The sequence below is a fragment of the Microcaecilia unicolor genome, chromosome 5 (assembly GCF_901765095.1).
Source record: "Microcaecilia unicolor chromosome 5, aMicUni1.1, whole genome shotgun sequence".
Taxonomy (NCBI): Eukaryota; Metazoa; Chordata; class Amphibia; order Gymnophiona; family Siphonopidae; genus Microcaecilia; species Microcaecilia unicolor.
This window is the reverse complement of record NC_044035.1, coordinates 53,252,230-53,279,864: the sequence shown is the minus strand read 5'-3', so window position 1 is coordinate 53,279,864 and position 27,635 is coordinate 53,252,230. Positions and strand designations below refer to the sequence as shown.

Below are 27,635 nucleotides of genomic sequence, written 5' to 3'. Positions count from 1 at the left end.
CTCTGTCCCATCAAACTATGTTTATCTATGTATTCTGTAATTTTACGCTTTATAATAGTTTGTACTATTTTGGCTGGGACTAATGTCAGGTATACCAATCTGTAATTTCCCAGATCACCCCTGGACCGTTTTTAAAAGTTGACATTACACTGGTCACCCTCCAATCTTCAGGTACTACAGACAATTTTAACAACATTCAGTCATTCCACTTTGGCCTTGTCCTCCCTGAGTGCCCCTTTTGCTCCTTTATGATCTAACAGTCCCACAGATTTCCTCACAGGCTTTCTGCTTCTGATATACCTGAAAAATTTGTTACTGAGTTTTTGCCTCTGTGGCAAATATTCTTTTAGCATTCTTGTCTGGTGAAGGTGTGGTTTCATTCAGCAACCCTCAAGGATTGCCCTCCTAGATTCCGTATTATTGAATAGCTTGGGCTATCTTCCGGCTTCATCTTTAGTTTCCTTTTAATTTTCTTTTCTTTAATATGTTTCTGCCTTTCTTTTACTTCCCCCTCCCCCTGTTTTATTAATTTCTGCTCTAAGTTTATCTAATTCTGCTTTCTTCATATACTGTTAATTTACTAGTGCTAATATTTTGTCATAATATCGTAAATCGATAGAGAAAAAGAGGAACATTGAAATAACATTGACATAAAACAATGTCATTGCTTGAGGATGTGGTACATAAGAACATAAAGAGCAGTCATACTGGGTCATACCAAAATGTCCATCTAGCCCAGTATCCTGTTTTCCAAACAGTGGCAAAGTCAGGTCACAATCCAAATCAAAGCAACACTCCATACTACAAATCCCAGGGTAAGCAGTTGCTTCCCCATGTCTATCTCAATAGCAGACTATGGACTTTTTCTCCAGGAATTTGTCCAAACCTTTTTTAAACCCAGATACAGTAACTGCTGTTACCACATCCTCCAGCAAAGAGTTCAAGAGCTTAACTATTCATTGAGTGAAAAACTATTTCCTCCTAATTGTTTTAAAAGTATTTCCAGGCAACTTCCTTGAGTGTCCCCTAGTCTTTGTACTTTTGGAACGAGTAAAAAATTGATTTACTTCTACTCATTCTACACCAATTAGGATTTTGTAGACCTCAATCATATCTCTCCTCATCTGTCTCTTTTCCAAGCTGAAGAGCCCTAAACTCTTTAGCCTTTCCTCATATGAGAGGAGTTCCATCCCCTTTATCATTTTGGTTGCTCTTCTTTGAACCTTTTCTAATTCCACTATATCTTTTTTGAGATACGGCAACCAGAACCGAATGCAATACTCAAGGTGTGGACGCACCATGGAGCGATACAAAGGCATTATAATATTTTCGGTCTTATTTGTCCACATTAAATTTCATCTGCCATTTGGATGCCCAGTCTATCAATTTCCTAAGGTCTTCCTGCAATATTTCACAGTCTACATGTGTTTTAACAACCTTGAATAGTTTTGTATCATCTGCAAATTTGATCACCTCACTCATCATTGATTTCCATATCATTTATAAATATGTTAAATAGCACTGGACCCAGTACAGATCCCTGCAGAACTCCACTCTCCTCCATTGAGAGAAATGGCCATTTAACCGTACACTCTGTTTTCTGTCCAATAACCAATTCCTAATCCACACCAGAACCTTGCCTCCTATCCCATGACTAATTTTCTCAGGACTCTCTCATGAGAAAATTTATCAAAAGCTTTCTGAAAATCTAGATACACTACATCAACCGTCTCACCTTTATCCACATTTATTCATGCCTTCAAAGAAATGAAGCAAACTGGTGAGACAAAACTTCCCTTGGCTGAACCCATGCTGACTGTCCCATTAAACCATGTTTGTCTATGTGTTCTGTAATTTTATTCTTTATAATAGTTTCCACTATTTTGCCCGGCACCAATGTCAGGCTTACTGGTTAATTTCCTGGATCACCCCCTAGAACCCTTTTTAAAAATCGGCGTCACATTGGCCACCCTCCAATCTTCAGGTACTATGGACAATTTTAATGACAGGTTACATATTACTAACAGCAGATCAGCAATTTCATCCTTGAGTTCTTTGAGTACCCCTGGATGTATGACATCCGGTATAGGTGATTTACTACTCTTTAATTTGTCAATTTGGCTCAGTACATCTTCCAGGTTCACCGAGATTTCTTTCAGTTCCTCCACATCATCACCCTTGAAAACTATTTCGGATACAGGCAGATCTTTTACATTTTCTTCCGTAAAGACAGAAGCAAAGAATTCATTCAGTTTCTCTGCTATGGCCTTGTCCTCCTTGAACACGTCTTTTGCTCCTTCATGATCTAACGGTCCCACGGATTCCCTTGCCGGTAAAAGCAGTTAACTTAGTTGGGCCCTATATTCAGCTAGTAGTGATCAGCTTTTTTGCAGACTGCTGCTGGCATTAAATCTGGAAATTCAATATGGGGCCATGTCTAGATTCCAGCATTATATTTCCGGGTATAGGGAGCCGGCTAAACCCTAGCCGGTTCTGCAATATTTAGCAATTAACCATCTATGAAGAACCGCATAAAGATAGAACTGCGTTTCATGTGGCCCTATCTATGTGGTTATCTTAACCAGTTATATGCCAGCTCCGCTCCCGGAATGCCCTCAAAATGGCCAATTTCAGCTTGAGTGCTAACTGGGCTTTTTCAGTGGCACTATCCATCTAAGTGCCGCTGAGAATGCCCAGTGAGCTCTAGACAGAGAATTTAAATTGCCATGAGCCTGTTTCCCCCTCCTCCTTCCTAAAGCACCCCATTTATCCATTTTCTTTCCCATAAGGGTATCCACTTCCCCCTCAAAGCACACTCCCCCCCAATTCTATATAGATCACCCAAATTTGGGAATGCAGAACAGATATGAATGCAAATTGAGTTAATGAAGTGTCATCAATTATTGATACTAATTTAGATTTGTGCACGCATATGCCCATGCACTATTCCATAACACTGTGTGCCTAAATTGTCTCATGCATGACCCAAAAAGGGACATGGGTGGGTCGGGGCATTCCCAAAATTTAGGTGCAGTGTGTTATAGAATACCAAGGTTATGTGCCCAGCTTGCATGCCAAGAATTACACCAGGTTTCGACAGGCATAAATCCTCGGCACGGGAATCCGCGCTAAGCACTATTGTATAAAGGATACTCAGCCCAAAGCGTCCTTTATCAAATAGTTCTTAGCGGGGATTTTTCCTGGCACCTAAATTTTGAGCACATTTACTGAATCTGGCCTACTGTCTTGTCGACTACACAAAGACTCCAGTATTTTTTCTTTATCACAAAAACATTTTATTGTATTGCGATGCCCGCTAACCTCACTAGCACTGCTGCCTACTATTAAACCCTCACACATTCATTCCTCCGCTCACCTTGCACACCTGTATTTAATTTAAATACAAAACAGTTGATTTTACATTTTAAACTGCATACTTATACTGTTTCGTATTGTGCATATGTTTTGCCATGCTTATACATTATATCATACTCAAATAATCAAAACTCAGTCCTGCCAGCTAAATGGTCTTTTTCCTACAAAGGATTGGCAGGACTGAGTTTTGATTATTTGAGTATGATATAATGTATAAGCATGGCAAAACATATGCACAATACGAAACAGTATAAGTATGCAGTTTAAAATGTAAAATCAACTGTTTTGTATTTAAATTAAATACAGGTGTGCAAGGTGAGCGGAGGAATGAATGTGTGAGGGTTTAATAGTAGGCAGCAGTGCTAGTGAGGTTAGCGGGCATTGCAATACAATAAAATGTTTTTGTGATAAAGAAAAAATACTGGAGTCTTTGTGTAGTCGATATTAAAAGTGACTCTGGAATTAAAAGAGTTATCCCCTGATTAGTAATTTTGGTATCTACTGTCTTGTCCCCATGAAGCCAGACATTTCCTATTTATAGGGCTTCCTTTCCCATTAGGCACTCTTTTACCCTCCTCCCATTTCTCCATTGACATCTACTTCCCTAGTCAAGCCTTCATTTGCCTCTCTGTCATAAAACTCGCCCTTCCTCAACCATTAAAGCAAAGGGCAGGGTCTTACATTTAGCTGTTTGATCTCAGAATCAACACAGTGGCAAGGAAAAGGGAATCATGAAAATGATTGCACCCTGGAGGCTGTTGCAGTGAGAAGAGAGGAGATGTGGGGTTCCTAAGCTGCTGGAAACTGGAGGAGGGCCAGGAGGAGCCTGTAGTTGCTTTGATGATCCACAGTGTAGTGATGGCTGCTGGAATGCTGCTGAGGGCACTGTGTTGCCTTGAGTTGACCAAGTGGTCTAAAAATACTCCTTTCCCTATCTCATGTTGAACTGCTCCAGCCCTAAGCTGCACTAACAACAAAAGTGTATGTCATCATCTGCTGCCACAGCTCATGGAGTCACTTTCATGGATGGAGGAGGACAGGATTATGGATTTAGCTTGCATCTTTTCAGTAGCAGCTCAAGGTGAGTTATGTTGTAAGTACATTAGGTATTTCCTTGTCCATCAGAGAGCTTACAGTCTGTTTGTACCTGAGGCAATGGAAGGTTAAGTGACTTTCCTAAGATTACAAGGACAGATGGTGGGATTTGAGCCCTAGCTTCCTTGGTTCTCTGCCTGTTGCTCTAACTACTAGGCTACTTCTCTAACTACTAGCTTTTCCTTCTCCTGTTAGTGAAGCTAAGGACTTGGTAGTGGGCATGAATCAATACTATACTCTGGAGGTAGTGATGGACAGGAAACAGTCTCGAGAAAGGGAAAGTCAGTAGCCCAGCAAAGTGAATGTAGAAAGGTGTGCAGGACACTTAAAAAAAAATGTGTGCAGTCACACAGCTTAGAGGGAATGTGATAATGATCACTGCTGGCAGTAAGAGTTCCCCCGAGTAGTTTAGTCATAGAATAAGGTCCTATTTCAAGCCCATGTCATCAAAGAATACCAACAGATGTAGAGAAAAGAAAATGGGAAGTGCATCAGATATCTATGCTGTATATCCTGCCCTCTTGAATAAAGAAAAGCAAGAAGGCCATTTCAGAGCAAAACTAGGGAGACAGATACCAGCCTGGAAAAACCCTAAGTCTGTTGCAGTTTATGCATTTGGAAAGTTGACTGGCTGATTCTAATGAGTTTGAGTGGATCAATCCACTGTATTTCATAATACCTTATCGAATTACATACAGATTTCAGCTGTCAAAGTTTTACATAAAGAACAAATTGTACTGAGGCTTCTAGCATTATACTGCACTCGCCTTGAGCAGTCTTATGAATTAACACCCAGCCCCAGGTTTCTATCACAAAATGCCAGCAATACATGGCATTGTCAGGTTTTCATTATCTTTTCCAGTTCTGTCTGGCCCTGTTCAGATTGTGAACTTTTTTTTTTCTGCAGTGTGTTCAATAACCTCATTCATTATTAGTTTTTTTGTATTGCAATGTGCAAGCCTTAGGTTTGATAAGAGGAATATCAGAACAACATGGCAAGTGCACTGCTCCTATGATGATTGGTTTCATGTGACTGACAAGCAGGTTTTTTTTAAGTAATCCTTGTAAATTTATCAAACTAGAAGACACTGTACAGCTGAATTTATCTCATCAACACTGTTTTTTTTAGTGTGTTGCCTTTTCCCCTCTTACTGTCAAGGGAGGTAGAAGTTTTGCATGCACAAAAAAAGCATTATAAACAAGCTATACCACAATTCTGGATATGTTTGGAAGTAAATATCCACCAAATTATTTGCTGTTTGACATAGAATATATTAATACTCCCCGTCCTAAGTATAGAGAGTCATATAGCTAGGTTCCCAGGGACTATAATAGGAGAGGTGAAGAGAGAAAATGGCATTTTTTTTTTTTTGCAATCAATCTGAAGGAGTCTCTAAATCGCATGATTTCTTTGAGCTAGTGAATTGGTGAAGTAAAACCCCAAAGGTCTCCTTGCATAGGAGGCTGGATCCTAATATTGATTATTTGAGAGCAGTGCAATTATCACAATGCTTTTAGAATAAGGTGCAAAATATTGTGGGAGCTATGCTGCAGAGGGGCAAAATTAACAGGTAACAGGAGCAGAAGAGGATGATGAGGTAGGAAGGAAGGTGAAGGGCTGAATGTTCTAATGCTTTGGGACACTTTGCTGGTTAGGCTGTGACCAAAGGATTTGCTGTTACGATATTGTTCTGGCTTGGCTAATAAAGGAAGCCAAAGTGCAATTTGCATCAGCATTGCTTATTACGAAAACATCTTTGTGTGAGGGAATTTTTCAAAGTTCCTGGAGGGAGGCTGTGATAACATCCATTCCAAAAGATGTGGCATTGACCAAATTTCAAATGAACATTTTAGGCTTATTAGTTAGTTTCCTTTTATTAGCAAGTAAGTGCTATTGTCTTTTTGATTTCTCACCTGGAGTTGGTCAAGGTATTGCTTCAGGGCAGGTTTTTTTTTTTCAGCAAGGTATGGAGTGGAATCAGCATTACTGGAACTGGTAGATAAGTTGTGCAGGGGTTTGGATCAGAACCAGGAAGGTACAATAATATCATTAGACTTTCAAGCAGCTTTCAGTACTGTTGATGAGTTTTTGCTGTAGTGTTTTGAAGCACTGGGGATGGTGTGGACCCCACTAGCTTTGTTTTACCTCTTCCAGATGGGACGCAGCCGAGTTTGGTGGGGATGCTCAGTTTTCCTTGACTGGGCCACTGAGAGGTGGTATCCCTCAAAGATCTATCCCTGGTCTTATTTAATATTTATTTGCAGCCCCTAGTGCTGTTAATTGACCTTGGCCTGTCCTATTTTATGTAAATAGAAGATGATATTCAACTCCATAGGAGCCAATTTTTTAACATGATTGTGGATGTTAAACTCAAAACAAATTGCCCCTCAAACACAGTGAAGGGATTTGCTCAATACTGGAGGTGCTCAAGCACCCACAGAGCTGGCACCTTCGTTCAACTCTATTGTATATAGTCAACAAATAGTGAAAAATTAGTTAATTAGATTACATGAGGGGTTCAAGAGGGCGGAAGGCTGGTTTTGGCAGAATAAACTGAAACTTAATCATACAGAGTTTTTGTGGCTCCACAAAACTATAGTTAGTCCTATAGTTAGTAGCTGCAGTCCAGGAACTGAGCTGGGAGTTCAGATTTGATCCTTGAGGATGACATTAAGATTTTGGGATTATTGTTGGATGCCTGCCTGCCTTACCTTTTGAAAAACAGGTGGTTGCTATGGTGAGAAGTACCAGTACCATTCATGGACTATTTGGTATTCACATTTGTATTTTGACTGTCAGATTTAAATGCTCTGGTGAATGTTTTGGACATGGGTATGTCTAAATATCTTCTGTGGAAACTGTAACTGCTTCAAAAATGTAGTTGCACGGGTAATTCCTGGAACAAAATTATAACTCTATTCTTCCAGAGTGATAGGATCTCCATTGGTTGCCAGTAGAACAGCGAATCGAATGTTATCCCTTCCTGCCAGCTGATGGAGGAAGAGAAACTGAACTTTCCCAATGACATCATCAATATAACTTGCTGGTACTCAGAGGAAAGCTCCAGTATTTCTCTATCTCCAGCAGATGGTAGATTGTTCAGGTTAGTCCACTTTGGTGTCTGGCCTAGCTTCTAGCAGTGCAGATAGGTTTCACACAGCTTGGTTGAGCTTAATGGCCAGCTCCCAAGTTCCTGGATCCACAGACTGGACCTGGTCAAGCACGGAGCACTTCTCAGCTGCCCCCAGTTATCATATGATGCAGACCGCTGGGTGAGGCATACGGCTTGGCCTCATGGGGTTCTGCCACAAGTGGTGCGGGTCCCCATCCCCCACCCCCACTGTCCTTGTGCCTTTTTGTGTGGTCCCTCCAGGTCTCTCCTGCAACCCCAGGTAAACAAAATTGGGCTACGTTTGCCTAGTGTAGCTTTATTCCATGGTATAGGGAATACAGCTAAGTAAAAAGAAAAAAAATTGTTTAGGGGAAAAAAAGGCATAGCACATCCTGTGGAGCCAGACAGGTGGAGGTGAGATCCCTGAGGTCCCAGGTCGTGGTCAGCCTGGAAGGTTCCATGTGGCCGGGAATGCTGGCAGGTTGATGCTGCACGGCCTGCACTAGTTCCTTGTTGGTTAAATTAAGTAACTTGGATGTTGCTTTCTCACCTCAACATAGAAACACTCTGCAGTGTTGAAAGTGACTAGGTTGAAGAGCCAGTCTTTCCTGCCAGCTCAGTCAACATGCTTAAGGTATTTTCAGGTCCTTTTCTGGAGCCAGGCTTCAGTGGAGGAGGTGGTTGTCATTCCAGTTCTTTGTGAAACATAATGGATTAGATGTACTGACCAGATCCCGTTTGGGCTTAGGCAGGGATGCTGGGAAAGGTGAAATTTAGTCATACCTGTTAATTCCCTTTTCTTTAGTCAGGCTGTTCTATCTTTAGACCCTGTGTCGGAAGACTGCAGCTGTCGGGACTCAAAAAAAAAAAGAAAATGTGATTAATTATTGCTACAGTAGTTGATGGGGCATGGGCGAGCTTTATGAGACCATCTGCTGCTTTGGCAGAGGCATACTGGTTATACTGGTGATGTCACTGGGAAAGTTCAGTTTCTTTACCTCCATCTGCAGGCAGGAAGGGATAACAACTGCTTGTTAAAGATGCCCTACTTTTGGGTTTCTTAGATTATTGCAAAGTATTGTATACAGCAGGCTTGTCCAACCTTTTTCTATCAGGAGCCACACTTTATATTTTGTAACATCTGGAGGGCCAAAACGCATGTGTATGCATGCACTCAGATGCTCTGGAAAATAAAGTGATACCTTTTAATTGCACTAACTTTATTAAATTTAAAGCCTCCTTCCTTAAGTCAGGACAAGTATACTATAACATTATATTGTTCAGACCTGAGGGAAGAGATTTTGGCCCCCTAAAGCTAGTCAAAAAGTTTGTTTTGTGCTATAAAAAAGGTGTCACCTTATTTTCCATTTTAAAAAATTTACATTAACTTTTAAAGTAGATTTACACAGCTACCACATTTCTTCATCCCCCTTCTGGAGCCCATCACTGAAAAAGAAATTAGAGTGGCCATCCAAGACTCTCCTCTAGGGAAGTCCCCAGGCCCAGACGGGATCCCTATAGAGTTTTACAAAGTCTTTAAATTTGACCTCACTCCTTTTCTCTTACTTTTATTCAATGACCTGTCTCCGGAAACCACCTCCACCAGTCGATTCGCAGAGGCAGTCATAACGGTCATTCCTAAACCGAATAGAGATCCTCTTTTGGTGTCTAATTACCAGCCTATAAACTATATGCTAAAATTCTAGCCAACCGTCTTTAAAAAGTTGTGCATAAAATTATTCATCCCTGTCAAGTAGGTTTCATGCCTGGACGACTTATTAGCGATAACGCAAGGCTTTTTCTTCATTTATCGCATATAGCCTCTTTCCAGCCCCAACCAATTGTGGCTTTATCATTGGATGCAGAAAAGGCCTTTGACAAGGTTGAATGGAACTTTCTCTTTGAAGTGCTAACCTGGTTCGGCTGCCCTTCTGAATTTGTGCTTAAAGTTCAGTCTCTTTATGCAAAACCAATAGCCAAGGTAATCACTAATAACTTTTTGTCAGAGAATATTATTTTGCTCCGTGGCACCAGGCAAGGCTGTTCATTATCCCCATACCTCTTCAATATTACATTAGAGCCGCTTCTAATTGCAATTAGATCTCATGCATGTGTACATGGAATTGTCTATAAAGATCTAGAATTTAAGTACTCTGCCTATGCAGATGATGTCTTACTTTATATTTCTGATCCAAACCAGTCTATCCCAACGCTCCTGGACCTAATCGCTCACTTTTCCAAATTTTCAGGCTACAAAATCAATCAGCAGAAGACGGAATTATTTCCTCTCAATGCATTAGCGCTTCCGAATATAGCTCAGTCTTTTAACTTGCTGTGGGCCACCCCAAAAATTAAATACTTAGGAATAGAATTGCACGCCAACTCCATAGATTCTATTCATCATAACTCCGACTTAATCCTGAAAACCCTTAAAGCTTTGCTGCATTCCTGGCATCCTCTACACTTGTCCTGGTGGGGCCGGCTTGAAACTATTAAAATGATGATATCTCCAAAAATTAATTATATCCTCAGTATGCTTCCGATCTTCTTCCCCCTTCCATTCTACTCACAAGTTGACAAATTATTATCTTCCTTTCTATGGTCAAATAAGCCTCCAAAAATTGCTTTGAGGAAACTTAAATGCACCAGGGAAAAAGGCGGAGTTTTATTTCCCGACTTCCTCACTTATCATAAATCTTACATTTCACAGAAGGGGTGCAGATGGTTCTTCCGCACTTCTGAATACAAGCCCATGTGGCTGCAATTGGAGGAGGCCATGGTAGCTCCTCTCACTTTACCGCTTCTTCTTACTGCTTCTTCATTTCCATCACATAGAGTTAATCAGATTATAGTCTCCACGGTCAAATGTCTATTGGACCTCGACAGATTTCAAGCAATACCTCTCAGTAAGTCATCAGTCACTTTGGTATAATCCGCATATCTTAATAAATAAGGCTCCATTCTTTTGGAAAGAGTGGATAGATAAGGGAGTCTTCTATCTGTCTGATATTGTTAATGCTGATAATAGATTTTGGTCCTTTTCTGAGATGGTATCCAAATTTTCTCTACCTCCTACTATGTTCTTTCAATGGATGCAACTTACTCATAGGGTGAAGGCATCTGTTGAGCTGGCATCATTGTCATCTCGACTGCCTTCTTTATTTGCCAACGCCCAGACACTAGTATTAGCTGAGCACACAGCTTCATCTATTTATAAAATTTTTATTAACGCAACACACAACTTCAATACTGCCCTTCAACATAATTGGCAGCTTGATACAGAGTCTGTGGTAGATGAAAATATGTGGTTCTGTTTCTGGTCTAAAGTTATGAAACCTCTTTCCTCTGCAGCGGTTTTAGTCTATGTTTTTTTTATATCATAAAACCAATTAGACTCCTCGAAAACTTGCTACTGCTGGCCTGAGCTCATCAGACAAATGTTGGCACTGTTCGCTGCAAGTGGGTACTTTCTCTCATATGTTATATGAGTGTCCTCCGATCTTTCAATTCTGGAAGGCTGTTTGGAATATAATCCAAAAACTTTGCCCATAACTGATGACCTGACTTATTCAACTGTAATTTTTAAGTCCGTTCATGCAACTTTTGATTTGACCTCCCCGCAATCAAAACTATTGGACATTCTCCTCACTATTGCTCAACGGCATATTTTGCAAAACTGGAAAAACGCACAGTTGCTGAATATTCATTTCTGGTGGAATACAGTCCTGCAGCATCAGAAGTTTGAGCTCGCCATGGCTGCGAAAAGTCGGATGATAGTATCTAAGAAAAACATTTGGTCTATTTTGGACAACTACCTCCAAACTATTCAGGCCACACCTTAAACCAGTACAAAGGACTTATTTGTTAAACACCTGGATGCTTTCCCCTCCTTTTTTCTCTTCTTTCCTTTCTCTTTTTTCCTTTCCCACCTGTTGTGTTTCTTGCTTCCTATGTTTTTCAATCATTGTTTTCCTGTTATTTGTATCCTTGGAAATTAATAAAATATTTGGAAATAAAACTAAAATTCTTTTTTCTACCTTTGCTGTCTTGCCATTTAATGTTTTTCTAATTGTGTTGGCCCTCTCTCTTACCCCCCTCCCCCCCCCCCCCCCCCCCCGGCACCATTACCCCTTCACTTTCCCTCTCTCTCTCCTCACATCCAGCATTGCCTCTGCCTCTCTTCCCCTGCCATCCACTATTTGCAGCTCCTGGGTTCCATGGCTGCAACTCTGGAGGTTGTGCCATGGAACAGGACTCACATGCACCCTCTACAGCGGGCCCTGTTGTCCTTGTGGGTGCCAGCCTCTCAGGACTTCCATTGTTCTCTCCTGCTTATGCCCAGGGTCAGGATCAGTCTGGCCTGGGAGACAGTCCAATGGACCTTTTGAGAGGGGCCCCTCTGGATCCTCCTCAGTGAATGCTGGTCACCAAGGATGTGAATCTCATTGGTTGGGGAGCTCACTGTCTTGGGCATGTGGCATAGGGCATCTGGTCAAGCCATGAGATGTCCTGGTCCATCAATGGCCTGGAGACCTGGACAGTCCATCTGGCTTTGCAGGAGTTTCATCTGCTCTAGGAAGGGAAAGTGGTTAAAGTGATGTCAGGCAGCACCACGGCGGTGGTGTACATCAACAAGCAGGTGTAACCAGGAGTCTAGCAGCAGCCCTGAAGGCTCTTTCAGTGGTCCATATTGTGGGCAATGGCAATGTGCAGGTAGACTCTCCCAGTCACTTTAGGCCTTCCAGCTCATTATGGTCCAATGGAGGCCTCCTCAGTTTGACTTGATGCCATCCAGAGTCAATGTGAAGGCAGCCTCTCGGGAGATAGATGCCCTGGTACAGCTTTTGCCAGTAGTGGAGCCGCCCTATATCTTCTTTCCATGGCCTCCCATTGGCCACTTGTTGCTCAGGATTGTGAACCATCCTCATCTGGTTTTGATGGCATTAGATTTGCTTCGCAAACCTTGGTATGTGGATCTCTGGGGTCTATTGGGGACCTGCTTCCACTGCCCGAGGGTCAGGGTCTGCTCCAGCAAGGGCTGGTAGAGATGGAAGATCCAACCATTTTGGCTTACACTATAGCCATTGAGAGGCAACTGTTAGAGAAGCGCAGGTTTTCCCCTGCAGTGACTTCAACCTTGCTCTGCTCCAGAGTCCTCTGTGTCTTGCTGGCTTGTGCGTCGAAACACAGTCCGTGTCAGGTCCCTTGAATATTCAATAAAGTGTTTTTTATACATCACCTCCCGAGTTGGTTTAGTCTACGGTCAGCCTCTACTCCCTTTGCACTCTCATTGGCTTATGTCAGAATCTGGCATGTGTTTGTTTCCTGGTGCAGGGAACAGTCTCTACCTCCCTGGTGGGCTCAGGTTTATTATTTATTTGTAGATATGATACACCACAAAATTGATCCTTGAAAGGGGACTAAACGGTTTACAACATGAAATAAAATGTAATACAATGCTGATAAAAGGGAAGAATGGGGAAGGGGAGGGAAGGGGGGAAGGAAAGGAAAGAGAGAAATGAGGGCAAGGAGAGGCCAACTACAGAAGCGGAAATAAGTCTTATAAAGTAGCAGAATCAGAGAAAAGTTGCGACTTCAGGAGAACTTTAATGGACTGTAGAGGCATAAGTGCTCTACGAGCAGAAGAGAGACGGTTCCAGAGCTTAGGGCCTAGGTAGCTAAATGCAGTGTTATGGGAGAGAGATAGGTGCAAAGTTGAAGGTAAGGGACCACATAGCAGGTTATCATAAGAGGAACATAAACACTGAGAGGGTAAGGAATAAGCAGTTTGTTCAGGTATGCTGGAGCATGAGGAAAGCGGCAATTAAAGACCAATATAAGAAGCTTAAAGCAAATCCGAGCAGAGACAGGAATCCAGTGTTCAAGATGAAGAAGGGGAGCGACATGGTCGAACCATGTGTGCATAATGAATACGTTTAATAACAGCGGACTGGTTCCTGACGTTCTGGGTTTTTTGCAGTAGGGCCTGAAACAAGGGCTGGCCTTGAGCTCCCTGAGGGTCCAGGTGACTGTGTTGTCCAGGTTTCAGGGAAAGGTGTAGGGCATCTCTCTAGCTTTCGGTTTCTGAAGGGGGAGGCACATCTGCACCCCCTCTTTGTCTTTCCTTTTCCTTTCTTGGGACCTCAGTCTGGTCCTCTGGGCACTGTGTAGGCTCTGTATGAGTCCCTGCACTTGGCTTCCATCAAGAATCTTACCCTCAAAACAGTATTTTTGGTGGCCATCACCACTATTAGGAGGGTTTCCAAATTGTAGGCCCTGTCATGTCGGGATCCCTCTCCTTCTTGGAGGATTCCGTGTCCATGCACACAGCATCGCCCTTTCTTTTGAAGTGGTGTCTCTATTCCATTTGTTTGCCCTCCTTTGTTGCACAGGGATTGTTGCTGGAGGATCGGAGGCTTCACAAGCTGGACGTCCAGTGTACACTGCTCGGGTACCTCAAGGAGATGAATGAGTGTCATCTTACGGACCACCTCTTTGTACCTTTCCATGGTCCTCGGAAGGGCCCGGAGGCCTCAAAGGACTCCATTACGAAGTGGATTAAGACAGCTGTTGAGTTCACTTAAATCAGCAAGAATCATCCAGTACCTCAGGAGTTTTAAGCCCACTCTATCAGGGCTCAGGCAGCTTCCTGGGCAGAGGCCGGGCAGTGTCCCCTAAAAAGATCTACAGGGTGGCAATTTTGTCATCGCTTCATTCCTTTGCTAACCACCACTACAGATTGAACATGCTGGCCAGAGCTCGCTTGGATTTTGGCAGAGCTGTCATTCGAGGGAGGCCTTGTGTTCCCTCACCTAATAGATCTGCTTTGGAATATCTCATTGGTTTAGAACAGTGGAGCTGATGTTAAGAAAGGAGAAATTATTTCTTATCTGTTAATTTTCTTTTCTTTAGTTAATGACACTTTTCTGAAGTCAGCCCGGAGGTTCTGGGTGTGCTCTTTTTCAGTGCTTCAAAAAAAAAAAAAAGAGAGAAATTGATTTTGTGATTGCAGCTATACATGTTCCCATGATTATGGCTATATCCTGCGGAGTAGCGAGTGCCACTTTGTGGTATTTTGCTCGCTTGATTATCACTGCAGCTACAGTGGTTGATGGAGAATGGGTGTGTTACAAAGGGACCTTCTACTGCTTGGGCAGATAATGAATTGTTCCAAGCAGCATCTTAGCTTATGCTAGTGATGTCACTGGCAGAATTCAGTTTTCTCTACCTCCACCTTCTAGTAGGAAAGGATAACACCCATTTGTTCAGAACAGTGTCGCTGACTAAAGAAAAGAAAATTCAGGTAAGACATAATTTCTCCTTTTACCCTTAAAGACTGAAAGCAATAACAAACAGTATTCAAAGAAAATAGAAATACCAGCAAGCAATATTCAAAGTGAGGAAATAAGGGTACTGGAAGTCACTTAGTTCTCCTTGGATGGAAATCTCCTTACTAATTTATTTAAAAAATGTCTAGTCCACCTATCCATAGTTCGCCAAGGACAAGCAGGCCATGTCATACTCAGGGAAAATCCAGAATGAAGCTCTGGTCTAAGTGGGCCTCGTGAGCATGAATAAATAAAAAAACTTAAAAGTGGGAAAAAATTAAATAACACTATAAAGGGAGGGAAGGAAAAGCTCCCCAAAAAAGGAAAAAACAAAACCAGGCAAATAATACCCAAAAGGGAGGCACAAAAAGAACTCAAAAAGCAGCAACGCACCAGACGCTGTGAGGAGCCACAAACAGCGCTTTCTCTCCTTATGATGTATGAAGAGAGAATGCTGGTCCCGCACTCTTGCGACAGGTGGGAAAGCAGTGCGCATATGCAGTAGGGATGCTGGTGCGTGCTCTTAAAGCTATAATATGCTGTAAAAGTGTTCCACACTGGGTGACATGGATGACGTCACCCATATATGAGAATGACTGGCCTGCTGTCCTCTAAGAATACCTGCTATAGGTAAGTATCTTCACTTTCTAGGTGGATAACATTTGTACATACTTAATTACAATATACTGTATATTAATTACCACAAAACATTTCCAGCTCTTTGAAGACTATTTTACAGTCCCCCAAATGTAACTTCAATATCTAGTTCCTAGAAATATAAAAGCATTGATTCTTCTTTGTATTGCCAATGTCTGTGTAAAAAATATTCAGATATAGAAGAGAGACAGGTATGGGCCACAGGCAATAAGATGGCTATAAAAACCACTGGATGATGATTCAGAAATATTTTGTGAAATTAACCCAACAATGATTGTGTTTCAGTACAAAGCCTGCATCAATGGTAATGCATTCCTCAAACCAAAATTAATTCAAACAACCTAGTAGGTCAGTCACACATACAAGTCTCACCAGAGCACAAATCCACTTCTTGAAACATGAAGGAAGTGCGTGTGTGTGCTTTAGCAGCTGTCAACATGCACTTCCTTTTTTCAAGAAGTGGATTTGTCTCTGGTGAGAGATGCAGACATTGTGCTAGTTGAGTTAGCGTCAATAAAATTCTTCTGAACCATCATCATGTTGATGTTTTTTTAGCTCTCTTGTTGCTTGTGGCCCATACCAGTCTCTATTCTTTGTATCCTTTGTTTTTTGGTACTGAGTTCCCTCTCCTCCTTGTCTAAAAAATAATTAGGTCAATATTCAAAAGCATTTATGAGGATAACAGCATTTGCTATCTGGCAAGTGCTGCTGACTAGAATTTAGCAATCTGTATCTGGATAGTGCCTCTGAATATCCTTACTGACCACTTTGGCATTATGCAGATAGTGCCAGGGAGGAACCAGGACAGTCCAGGAATTTCTCGTTAGTGGAAATATTCAGTCTGCTATTTGTATAACTTAACCAGATAACTTAGGACAGTATTCTATGGGGCCCTTTTACTAAATGTTAGCACACACTAACAGACATTAGCATGCGCTAAAGTGCCTCATAGCCCATAGGTATAAAATAGGACATGCAGCATTTAGGCCCAGATGCATTAAAGTCGTCGGTAATTCCCATTCCCTACCGATTCCATAGTGAATCGGTAGGGAATGAGAATTCACTAAGGAAAGGGAATGCAAATGAGCTACTCGTTGTAGCTCCGTTGCATTCACCATTACCTCGGTAGCCAGTCGGAGAATCGGGACGTCCCATTCGGTTATGCTCCTCTTCCAGGTATCTTCAGCCAATCAAGCGCGTCTAGCTTGCTGGTGTCAGCTAAATGCACTCTGATTGGCTGAAGAGACCTGGAAGAGAAGCATAATGGAAAGGGACGTCCCGAACTCCGGATCGACTCGCACGTCCCCGATTCCCTTCTCCTCGCACAGCTACAGAAGGTGAGCAGCGCCAGGGAGACAAAACTAAAAAAAAAAAAAAAAAAACGGCAAAAAGACAATTAAAAGACGTCCCTCACAAGCGCAGGCAGAGTACGTCCATAAAGGACGCCCCTCACATGCGCTCGCTGCTTTTTTTTTTTTCTTTTTACCTTTTTTTGGGGCCCTTTTCCTTTCCAATTCCCTCACAGGAGCCCTAACGAGAGGTGCAGACCTCCCGTTAGGGTTCCCACAGTAAGGGAATCGGAAAAACGGTAGTGCATCTCATTATAATGAGCTGCAACGGTAGTGCAGCTCATTATAATAGCCTTTGTATAATTTGCATTCCGTTTTCGTTGCCTGCTACCATGACAGGGAAAATGCCCTTAGTGCATGCCCCTGGTAAACTACTTGCGTTTTAAACTGGCTGGAACCAGTTTAAAATGCAAGTTGTGGGCTCGTTAGGTTTAGTGCTTCTGGCCCTTAGTGCGCTAATGTCCATTAACACAAGCTAAGTTTTAGTAAAAGGGCCCCTATCTGGACAGCAGACTGAACATAGCCACTATACAGAATTTTCAGTGCTGACTACCTTATGTGGCCACTCGCTAGATAGTGGCATTGGATATTCAGATAAATTTTGTCTGCCACAGCTGGTGGTTACTAACGCTGACCACGGCAGCTGAATATAGACCCAAATACTTTCAGTTGTATCCTGAAGCCCATAGTATTTCCCATCACCTGTAATCCCACTGGGAGTCTATTCCGTTCAGTTGGACTACCAGCTGCAAACCCCCTTTTGCAGCATTCTGATAGATGGATTTGTCATATAAAAGGAATGTGTGTCTCCATACCTTAAGGCATATGAGAGCCTATACATTTTTAAAACATTATAATAATGAGGCACCTCATCTGCAAGTTATTTTTGATTAGGATTTTAAATTTAGCAGGTTGTCTGTCTTCTCTAATTTGCTTAAACTAAAAGGAAAGCTGTAGAAACAAAGCAGTTAAGTGTTGAGAATGTTTGTGAACCCCTTAGAATGGTATATTTTTAGCATAATTTACACTATAAACATGGCCGGACATTAGGATCCAATCATATGTGGGAAACAATATCCTGCTTGTCCTTGGAGAAACTGATTTACCCAAGATCACAAGAAGTGTCAGTGGCAAAAGCAGGATTCGAACTCCCTGGTTCCTAACCCATTGCTCTAACTACTAGACACCTTTCTCCCCACCACAGAGAACAGTGCAGAGAAAATAATTCATCGGAGTACAGGTCCAGGATTCCAAATAGCAAAGGATTAGTCAGAATCAGAGGTGCTGCATTCTTACCTCTACAGAAATCACTGGTGCCGAAAAATAGGGTATTGTTGAGGAGAACCAAAACCCAACAGAAGGGAAGGAGATATAAAAGGCAAACAGAGCCTAATATAGTTCCATAGAATCTAGGAAACAACCAAAGAAACATGAAGTTAAAAATAAAACCAGAATTTTTTTTCTAGGTACAGATCCCCACCTGGGGTTAGATAGCAGAGAGGCAGTCACTGATGGGGTTGGTGTATGAAAGGCTCAACAGGGGTCAACCGAGGAAGGCCTCAGTTAAATCTTTGGCAAAAAAGCTCATCAAAAAGAAAAATGGTTTGGGGCAGAGAATTGCTAAGTCAACCTAGCACAAAAACAAGTTCATAGCTCCTACTCAGACTCTTTAGGGGAACGTGTCCTGAGGCAACCATCCTCTGCACATGAGCTATGAGAAAGAGGGTAATGGGATGGGTTGAAACTGTTAAAGATAAGCTACTCTCACCCCAAATTCAGCAAAGCCCAAGGGATCGATACTCAGCCAGCAGCGTTCAGCATTTTGCTGACCATCGCCAGTGTTATGCCTGGAAATTCAATGCCGGGCCATTGGGTGTTAACTGAATATTTTCAGCAGTGAGTACTGCTGAAAATAAGCACCTAGCCTCCATCAAGCAATTTAACGGTCAGGAGACGTTTCTGGCTGGTTAGATCACTTTGAATATTGTACTGACACCAAAATGTACACTTCAATACAAAATCAATGTCATAGAGCCTTTTGCCCCCAACTCAAGGCCTGTTCTGAAGATTAATATCCATCACGAGTCCAGCCAGTTACCTATTCATATTGACCACCATAATGAGCCATTATAATGTTTAGGGTGCAATCCAATCTCCGCTAAGCTTCAGAAGGAAGGGATCCTCAGGAGCTTAGCGGAGATTGGATGGCAGAGGCGGGGCTGGTGGTTGGGAGGCGGGGTTAGTGCTGGGCAGACTTATATGGTCTGTGCCCTGAAAAAGACAGATACAAATCAAGGGGCTGGTGGTTGGGAAGCGGGACTAGTGCTGGGCAGACTTATACGGTCTGTGCCCTGAAAAATACAGATACAAATCAAGGTAAGTATACACAAAAAGTATCACATATGAGTTATCTTGTTGGGCAGACTGGATGGACCGTGCAGGTCTTTTTCTGCCGTCATCTACTATGTTACTATATGCTGTAAAGCAAGATACAGTAAGTACCAGAAAGCATATCAGAGCTTATTTATTTATTTATAGCATTTATACCCCGCTCTTTCCCGCTCGATAGCAGGTTCAGTGCGGCTTACAGAGTATGGTACAAAGTATCACAGAGATGACCCAAAGTATGGTACAAAGTATCACAGAGGTAGACAACATAAAGTTTGGTTCAAAGTATCACAGAGGTAACCCTGGTATAAAGAGTAGGACAATAGGTAGAGACATGGGGGAGACGGTAGGAGTATAGATAGTGCTGGTGAAGAATTAAGTTGGGTTGTTTGGGTAAGCTTGTTTGAAGAGGTACGTTTTCAGCACTATATAATGTCACCACTATATAAACATTGGTTGCTTAAAAGGAAATGACATACTCTAGCAAAGAAAGAAAACCTTGGCGTAGACGAAAAATAAAATTCATGTTTATAGAAACTATTTTGAAATAAAGGAACAGAATAAAATCACCTTTACAGGCAGGTCCACAATGGCAAAGAAACACCCAATGCTAGCCTGAGAATGAGAATGAGAGGCTTGGCTCGGGATTGGCATCTCTGGTCTCTGGAAGGAGTAGCCCAATAGTGCAGTGGGCTGAGAATCTGGGGAACTGCAGCTCCTTGTGACCCTGGGCAAGTCACTTAACCCTCCATTGCCCCAGGTACAAAAACAGATTGTGAGCCCAGTAGGGACAAAGTACCTGTATTTATTTATTATTTATTACATTTGTATCCCGCGCTTTCCTGCTCATCGCAGGCTCAATGCGGCTTACATAGCAACAAGAGAATACAATCTGTAGTATCTGAATCAACAAAGGAGGTGTGTGGTTGGACAAATGAACAAGGGTAAATGGGATAAAAGAGGTATGAGAGAAAGGATAGGGATAGGTAAGGAAGTGGAGCGATGAAGAAGAGGTAGGGGAAGAGCATGGAGGGTAAGAAGATTGGTAGGAAGTAATTTCTGAGCCATTGTTGTTAATGATTAGATGAACCGGTAAATGGATGGGTTGCTTATGTTTGCTTATGGTAGGTCAAGTCATTTGGGTAAATCTGTTTGAATAGATGGGGTTTCAATAGTTTCCTAAAGGGAAGGTATTCACTAATTGATCGAATGTATCTGGGTAGAGCATTCCAGAGTTGGGATCCCAGGTAGGGGAAGTTAGATGCATGATATGTTTTATACTTTAGTCCTTTGCAATTGGGAAGGTGCAGGTTAAGGTATGTTCGTGAAGATGCTGACCTATTTCTGGATAGAAGATCTAATAGATTGACCATGTAACTTACTGAATATGTATACCCCTTGGTTGTACCCAGTGCTTTTTTTGTGCCGGTACACGCCGGTATGGCATACCGGCACCTTTTTTCTGAGGGCTGGCTCACCTGCCGGCCCTCAGCTCCCCGACTTTCCGTTCTGCCCCCTGCAAATCTTCTGTTTACCTGAAGTCGCAGCGGCGAACCGGCGTCAGTGAAATCAGCAAGCAGGCAGGCTCGCCTCCTCGTCGCTTCCGTGCCCTCTCAGCGTCCTGCCTTCCTCTGATGTAATTTCCGCAAGGGTGGGACACGCTGAGAGGGCAGGGAAGCGACGAGGAGGCGAGCCTGCCTGCTTGATGCTTTCACTGCTGCCGGTTCACCGCTGCGACTTCGGCTAAATAGAAGATTTGCAGGGGGCAGAACGGAAAGTCGGGGACCTGAGGCGGGCAGGTGGGGATGGAGTTGGAATGATCTCAGGGGCAGGTGGAGGCTGAGACGAGTCACTGGACATGGAAGGGAGGGGGAGGATAGGGGGCAAAGTAGAATCGCTGGACATGGAGGGGAAGGAAAGAGGAGAATCTGTGAACATGGATGGGAGGGAAGGATAGAGGCAAAGGAGAATCGCTGAACATGGATGGGAAGGGAGGGCAGAGGAGAATTGGTGGACATGGATGGATGGATGGATGGGGGGGCAGGAGAAATGCTGGACATGGATGGAGGAGAGCGAAGACAGGAAGGAGATGCACATGAATGGAGGGGAGGGGAGAGAGGAGAAATGCTGGACATGGATGGGTGTGGAGGGCAGGGGAAAGAGAAGAATCGCTGGACATGGATGGGAGGGAAGAACAGGGGCAAAGGAGAATCGCTGGACATGGATGGGAGGGGAGAGAGGAGAATCGATGGACATGGATGGGAGGGGAGGGAAGGGAGAAAGGAGAATTGCTGGACATGGATGGGAGGGGAAGAAAGGGGAGAGGAGAATCGCTGGACATGGATGGGAGGGAAAGATAGGGGCAAAGGAGAATCACTGGAATGGATGGGAGGGGAGGGCAGGGGAGAGAGGAGAGTTGCTGGACATGGATGGATGGAGGGGAGGGCAGGAGAAATGCTGGACATGGGTGGAGGAAAGGGAAGACAGGAAGGAGATGCACATGGATGGAGGGGAGAGAGGAGAACTGCTGGACATGGATGGAGTGGAGGGCACGGAAGAGAAATGCTGGAGGGAAAGAAAGACAGAGGAAGGAGATGCACACGGATGGAGGGGAAGGGAGAGAGGAGAAATGCTGGACTTAGATGGAGGAGAGGGAAGACAGAAGAAAGAGATGCACATGGATGGTATGGAGGGGAGAGAGTTGAAATGCTGGACATGGATGGAGAGAAGGAAAGAGAGAGGAAGTGAGATGAACATGAATGGAGGGGGAGAGAAGAAATGCTGTACATGGATGGAGGGGAGGAAAGAGAGAGGAAGTGAGATGAACATGAATGGAGGGGGAGAGGAGAAATGCTGTACATGAATGGAGGGGAGGAAAGACAGAGATGCACATGGATTTAGGGGAGACGAGAAATTCTAGACATGGATGGAGGGAAGAGAGTTGAAATGCTGGACATGGAGGAGGGGAGGGAAGAGAGAGGAAGTGAGATGAACACGGATGGAGGAGAGGAAGTGAGATGAACATGGATGGAGGGGTGGAGAGAGGAGAAATGCTGAACATGGATGGATGAGAGGGAAGAGAGAGGAAGGACAGAAGATGCATATGGATGGATGGATGGGAGGGAAAAATAGGAAGGAGATGCATACTGACGGAGATGAGGGAAATGGAAAAGAGGAGAAAAACTGCACATGGATGGAGAAAACAGGCAAAGACTGGATCCACTCTATACCTCCTCCAATTAAGTCTGCGAAGGACCCAGCTTTTACCTATGGATGTAGAGCAACAAATGAAGAAGAAAGGTGGAAAGTAAAGAAATAAATGGAAAGGAAGCTCTGGAAACGGAGTTAAGGGAACAGATAGAGAGCAGCAGAATCAGAGACTGGGACCGACATGATCAGAAAAACAAAGTCACCAGACAACAAAGGTAGACAAAATCATTTTATTTTCATTTTAGTGTTTGGAATATGTCCAATTTGAGAATTTACATCTGCTATCTTATTTTGCACTGGATATACTGCAGCTGTAACATCTTACAGAAATTATTTATAATAAAAAAATTCAAGTTATTTTTTTCTCCTATACTGGTATAATATTTCAATGATGCCTGTTTATATGCACCACGGTTGGTATAAGGGGTGTGGCTATCAAAGGGACGGAGCCATAGGTGGTGGCCCTGCCCATGAGTACCGGTACCTTTTTTCCTACAAAGAAAGCACTGGTTGTACCACAGCTAGGCTGTATATCAAGTCCATGACCCCTTACTCTTTACAAACATTTTTAATACACAACAATGCAGCTTATTTAGGGACCTGTTTGTCAGGGCATAATAGGTACAAAATCTCTGTGGTAACTAATGGGGGAGTGATTGGCACTAGGGGGAAGTCAGCTACAATGTTAATATGTAGGACAAACCACTAACACACATTAATACCACAGCAGAAAAGCAAAATTGCTCACCTATAGCATGTGTTCTCCGAGGACAGCAGGCCAAGTATTCTCACAGCTGGGTGATGTCATCTGACGGAGCCCAGTATGGATACTGACTAGCGAGATTAATGTAGAATTTTCTAGAAGCATCTCACAACATATGCACTGGTGCATTCCAGCCTCATGCGCAAGCATGGGTCCCTCAGTCATGTAAAATAGCTAAAGAATAAAACTCCAAGGGGAGGTGGGAGGGTATGTGAGAAGCCTGCTGTCCTCGGAGAACACTTGTTACAGGTGAATAACTTTGCTACAGTGTACACGCTCCTCATTTTCATAAAATTCCATGTTAGGCATTTACCCTCGGATTCTATAAATGGCACCCAAAATTGTGCGCAATCCTGAGCTATATGTGCAAATAAATGAATGAGCCTTTAACAATTGATTATTGACATTAATTGGCTCTCATTTACTTTTGTGTGCAGATCTATAAAGATCCGTGCCCAAATCCTCTCGTGTGCAACCCAAAAGGGGGTGTGGCTAAGGAAGGGGCATGGTTGGGTCAGGAGAATTCCAAAGAATTATGTACAGTGTTATAGAATTTGGGGGCTGTGTGCCCACATTGTGCACCAGGATTTATACTAGGTTTCAATTGGTGGTAAGTCCTCGCAACCAAAGTTGGACACTGGAATACGTGCTAAGCACTATTCTATACAGAATGCTCAGCCCGGGGCACCCTTTATAGAATAGCACGGAGTGCAAATTTTTCCTGGTGCCTACTTTTTGGCACCATTTTCTGAATCTGGACATACATTAGTCCAGTGGTTCCCAAACCTGGTCCTGGAGGCACCCCAGCCAGTCAGGTTTTCAGGATATCCACAATGAGATAAATTCGTATGCAGTGGAGGCAGTACTTGCAAATCTCTCTCATGAATATTCATTGTAAGTATCCTGAAAACCTGACTGGCTGGGGTGCCTCCAGGACCAGGTTTGGGAGCCACTGCATTAGTCATTTGACTCCAGATTCTGTATAGGTCGCCCAAATTTGGGTGCAAATCCCAGATCCACAACTAAACTAATTAGTCAATTACAAGCTAACAGAGCACCCTTTCCAGAATACTACTTTAGCGCAGATCATCCCAGTGCCAAACTTTGGATGCCATTTACTGAATCTAGCCCATGAACCAAATTAATCACCTAATGCTGCTTAGTAAGTAGGCACTTAAAAACACAATTCACAAACCCTTGTATTCTATAAAGGGTGCTCAAATTTTGGCACCTAAAATTGGGCATTGATCCCAGATTCGTTACTAGGCTCCAATAATTTTATTATTGAAGTTAACAAAACATTTAATTGGCGTTAATTATGATCTTCGCGCAGCTCTGGCTGTGTGCTATTCTATAGCAACGGACGTCTAAATTGGATCGCACGCAACTCAAAAGGGAGTGTGGCCATGGGCAGATCACAAGATTTAGGCGCAGTGTTATAGAATAATGGAGATCCGCACCCAAGTTCAGTGCCAGGATTTACACCAGGTTTCAGCAGGCATAAGTCCTCACATCCAATGATGAGTGTGGAAATCCGCACTAACCGCTATTCAATAAAGGGCACTCATCCCGTTGTGCCCCTTATTGAATAGCACTGAGAGTGAATTTTTCCCAGTGCCTAATTTTCAGCGCCATTTATAGAATCTGGCTCAAAAAGCTTTATGCCCTCTAGTGAATATGTGTAAGTCAAAAGCGTAGCTATATTTTAGGCGCAATCACTTAAACTAGCCATAGAGCTGGTATAAATGCTCATGCCTAGATTGCATACATGGTCTTTACGCACTTGTGTGTCAACATATGCATACATGATTTGAATACTAGCATTTACGTGCATTCTGAATGCCTAAATCTAAGCGGCTGCTTAGAACAGCTGGAGTGGGATACACACAGAGGACCCCTATTCAGTAAGAGAATGGGATCAAAGCAAAGCAAATGATATGGAGGGCTGAAATCTGTACAGAGCGGCAGGTACAATTCTGAACAAAGGCACAGAGCAGCAGTTCTGATTCTAGCCATCTTGCTGGTAAGACTAGATGGTCCATGGTAGTTTTTATGTGTTACTAGGTTAACCTCTAAGTGCTAATTCAGGCATTAAGGCCCCAAAGCCATCTAAAAGAAGACATTTTCAAAAGAACATGATGCTTCCACTTTTACCGCCGCATACAAAGAGCTGGCTTGGCCTTTAAGAGGATCCATTCCATGCAGTGGTTACAGGCAGATTTGAAAATTCTGATGATTACTTGGAACCATTGGAGCCGACTCTGTGGGTGCTGTGGGTGCTTGAGCACCCCCACTATTGAGAAAATTCCTTGTATGTGTCCAGAGAGGTGTTCTTTTCATTGGGCTTAGCACCCCCAATAATTTTGAAAAGTTGGCTCCTATGCTTGGAACATGCAAGGAAATTCTATAAATGCTGCTTAAAACTGTACAAGTAAAATGGCATTCGGTATGGAAACTTTTCATTCTCAGTGCTCAGTGTGACTAGTGTGAGTTATGAGAGTTGTGCATGGGTGGAAGTTTTCAAGAGGCTTTTCTTTGGGACGGTTGGGTTGGAGGGATGTGGTGGGGGGAGGGGAAGGTATAGTGAAGGGGATAAATTTATGTGTAAAAATAAAAAAAATTTTGAAGTTAATTGAGGTTATTATATGGATGTTAAAACTGTAGGATAATGGTGCACCAGGTGCTTTTGCTTGCTTGTATAAACCAAGAAACAGTGCACTGTAAGCTTTGCTCAATGAGCCTTTTGTTATGTTTTAATGGTAAATAAAGACTTCATACAAATTTTAAAAAAAAACTGTGCAAGTAAATTTGGGCATGTGCCCAATTTGCATGTGCAATTTGAGTAAAGAGCCTATTAGAACCAATAATTGGGTGCTATCAATTACTGACTTTAATTTGCACCAATTTGGATTTGCACACGGCTCTTGCTAGCGCTATTCTATAAAGATGCACGCACAACTGAAAAGGAGGCATGGCCATGGGAGGGGCATGGGCAGGTCGGAGCATTCACTAAAGATTCGCGCACTATTATAGAATCCGAGGGATCTAAGCCTAATGTAGGTACGGGGATTTACACCTGTGTTCAGCTAGTATAAATCTTTGAGCCTAAAAGCTGGGTATGGATCGCTATTCTATACCTGTCACCCAATTCGGAGCACTGTTTTTAGAATAGTGTACAGCATGCATTTTCTTTGGCGCCCATTCACTGAATTTAGACCAGAGTACAAAGTGCAAGTCACACAGGCTAAAACTATTCATAGGGATTTCAAAATTCCACATTCCTGCAACTTACTGAAATGATAAAGCTGGGTTCTTCCAGTACAGGAGACTGTACACCATCTCGCAATTGCTACACATCATGTTTAATAAACCCTCCAGCTGAATTAAACTGAAAGAAAAAGACAATGAAAAATTCTAACAAGTAACTTGTTATCCAATCATACATACTTATCCTTTAACTCCAACTATTAGTCCTTGTAATCCAGGTTGATCTTACACAAGCAAAAGAAAGTTAACACAATAGACCTTGCAGTAGGAAGACAGAAAGGATGACAGAGGAACAAGAACAGGAAAGTGGTCAGAATATGCACATAGGTAATCACATTTGGAAATCATGTTCTCAATAGGCAATGGAGGCTGGGAGATGATCAATAACAAATACTCTTTTAATATGCAGGTTCTCCAGAGCAACCACCAGTTTATCCTCCTGTTCTTCAGCACAGCATAGTTTGAATTTCTGCTGCTGTTTATGTTTATTTGTCTCAATATATCCAGGGCTTTTTTTGTGCTGGTACCGGGACCTTTTTACCTGCTCCTCATTACAGGCGTCGCCATAGGGCTAATCCCGTTTCCCTCTCCCATTGCCTGCTTCTGAGAGTACGGGCCCCCGGCAATAATCAGACAGTACTAGGCCTGGCACCAACACTAACTTCAGCAGAGAGGAACCTTCAAGCCTATCCGCTCCTGGAGGTCCTGTTGGTACCACCCCTCTGATGCATACGTGTCAGAGAGGGTGGAACCAACAGGACCTTACTGAGCGCGTGGGCATGAAGGCTGCTTACTGCTGAAGTTAGCGATGGTGCCGGCCTAGTACTGTCTGTTTACTGCTGGGGGTACGGACTCTTAGAGGCAGGCAGCAAGAGAGGGAGGAAGGTTTGAGGACAAATACTGGGTGGCAGGGGGCGATGTTGGACCGAGGGAGGTGAGGAAATAGAGAAAGTGGATAAGGTTGGGTGGGTAGGTCGGAGGGAGGGGAGAAATGCTGGACATGTATGGAGGGGAGGGGACAGAGGAGAAATGCTGGACATGGATGAAGAGGGGAGGGGAGAAATGCTGGACATGGATGGAGGAGAGGGGA

General features: G+C 43.1%; 1 protein-coding gene across 1 annotated transcript in view; it reads right to left on the bottom strand.

Moving 5' to 3' along the window:
* Nucleotides 1-27,635, bottom strand: part of ZFYVE27 (zinc finger FYVE-type containing 27) — a 198,841-nt gene that overhangs the window by 136,387 nt on the left and 34,819 nt on the right. The window contains exons 5-6 of the mRNA XM_030202901.1: nt 26,571-26,666; nt 18,214-18,326 (exon numbers count right to left, since the gene is read on the bottom strand). Of these exons, the coding sequence (XP_030058761.1) occupies nt 18,214-18,326; nt 26,571-26,666 (209 nt within the window). The remainder of the gene's footprint in view (nt 1-18,213; nt 18,327-26,570; nt 26,667-27,635) is intronic.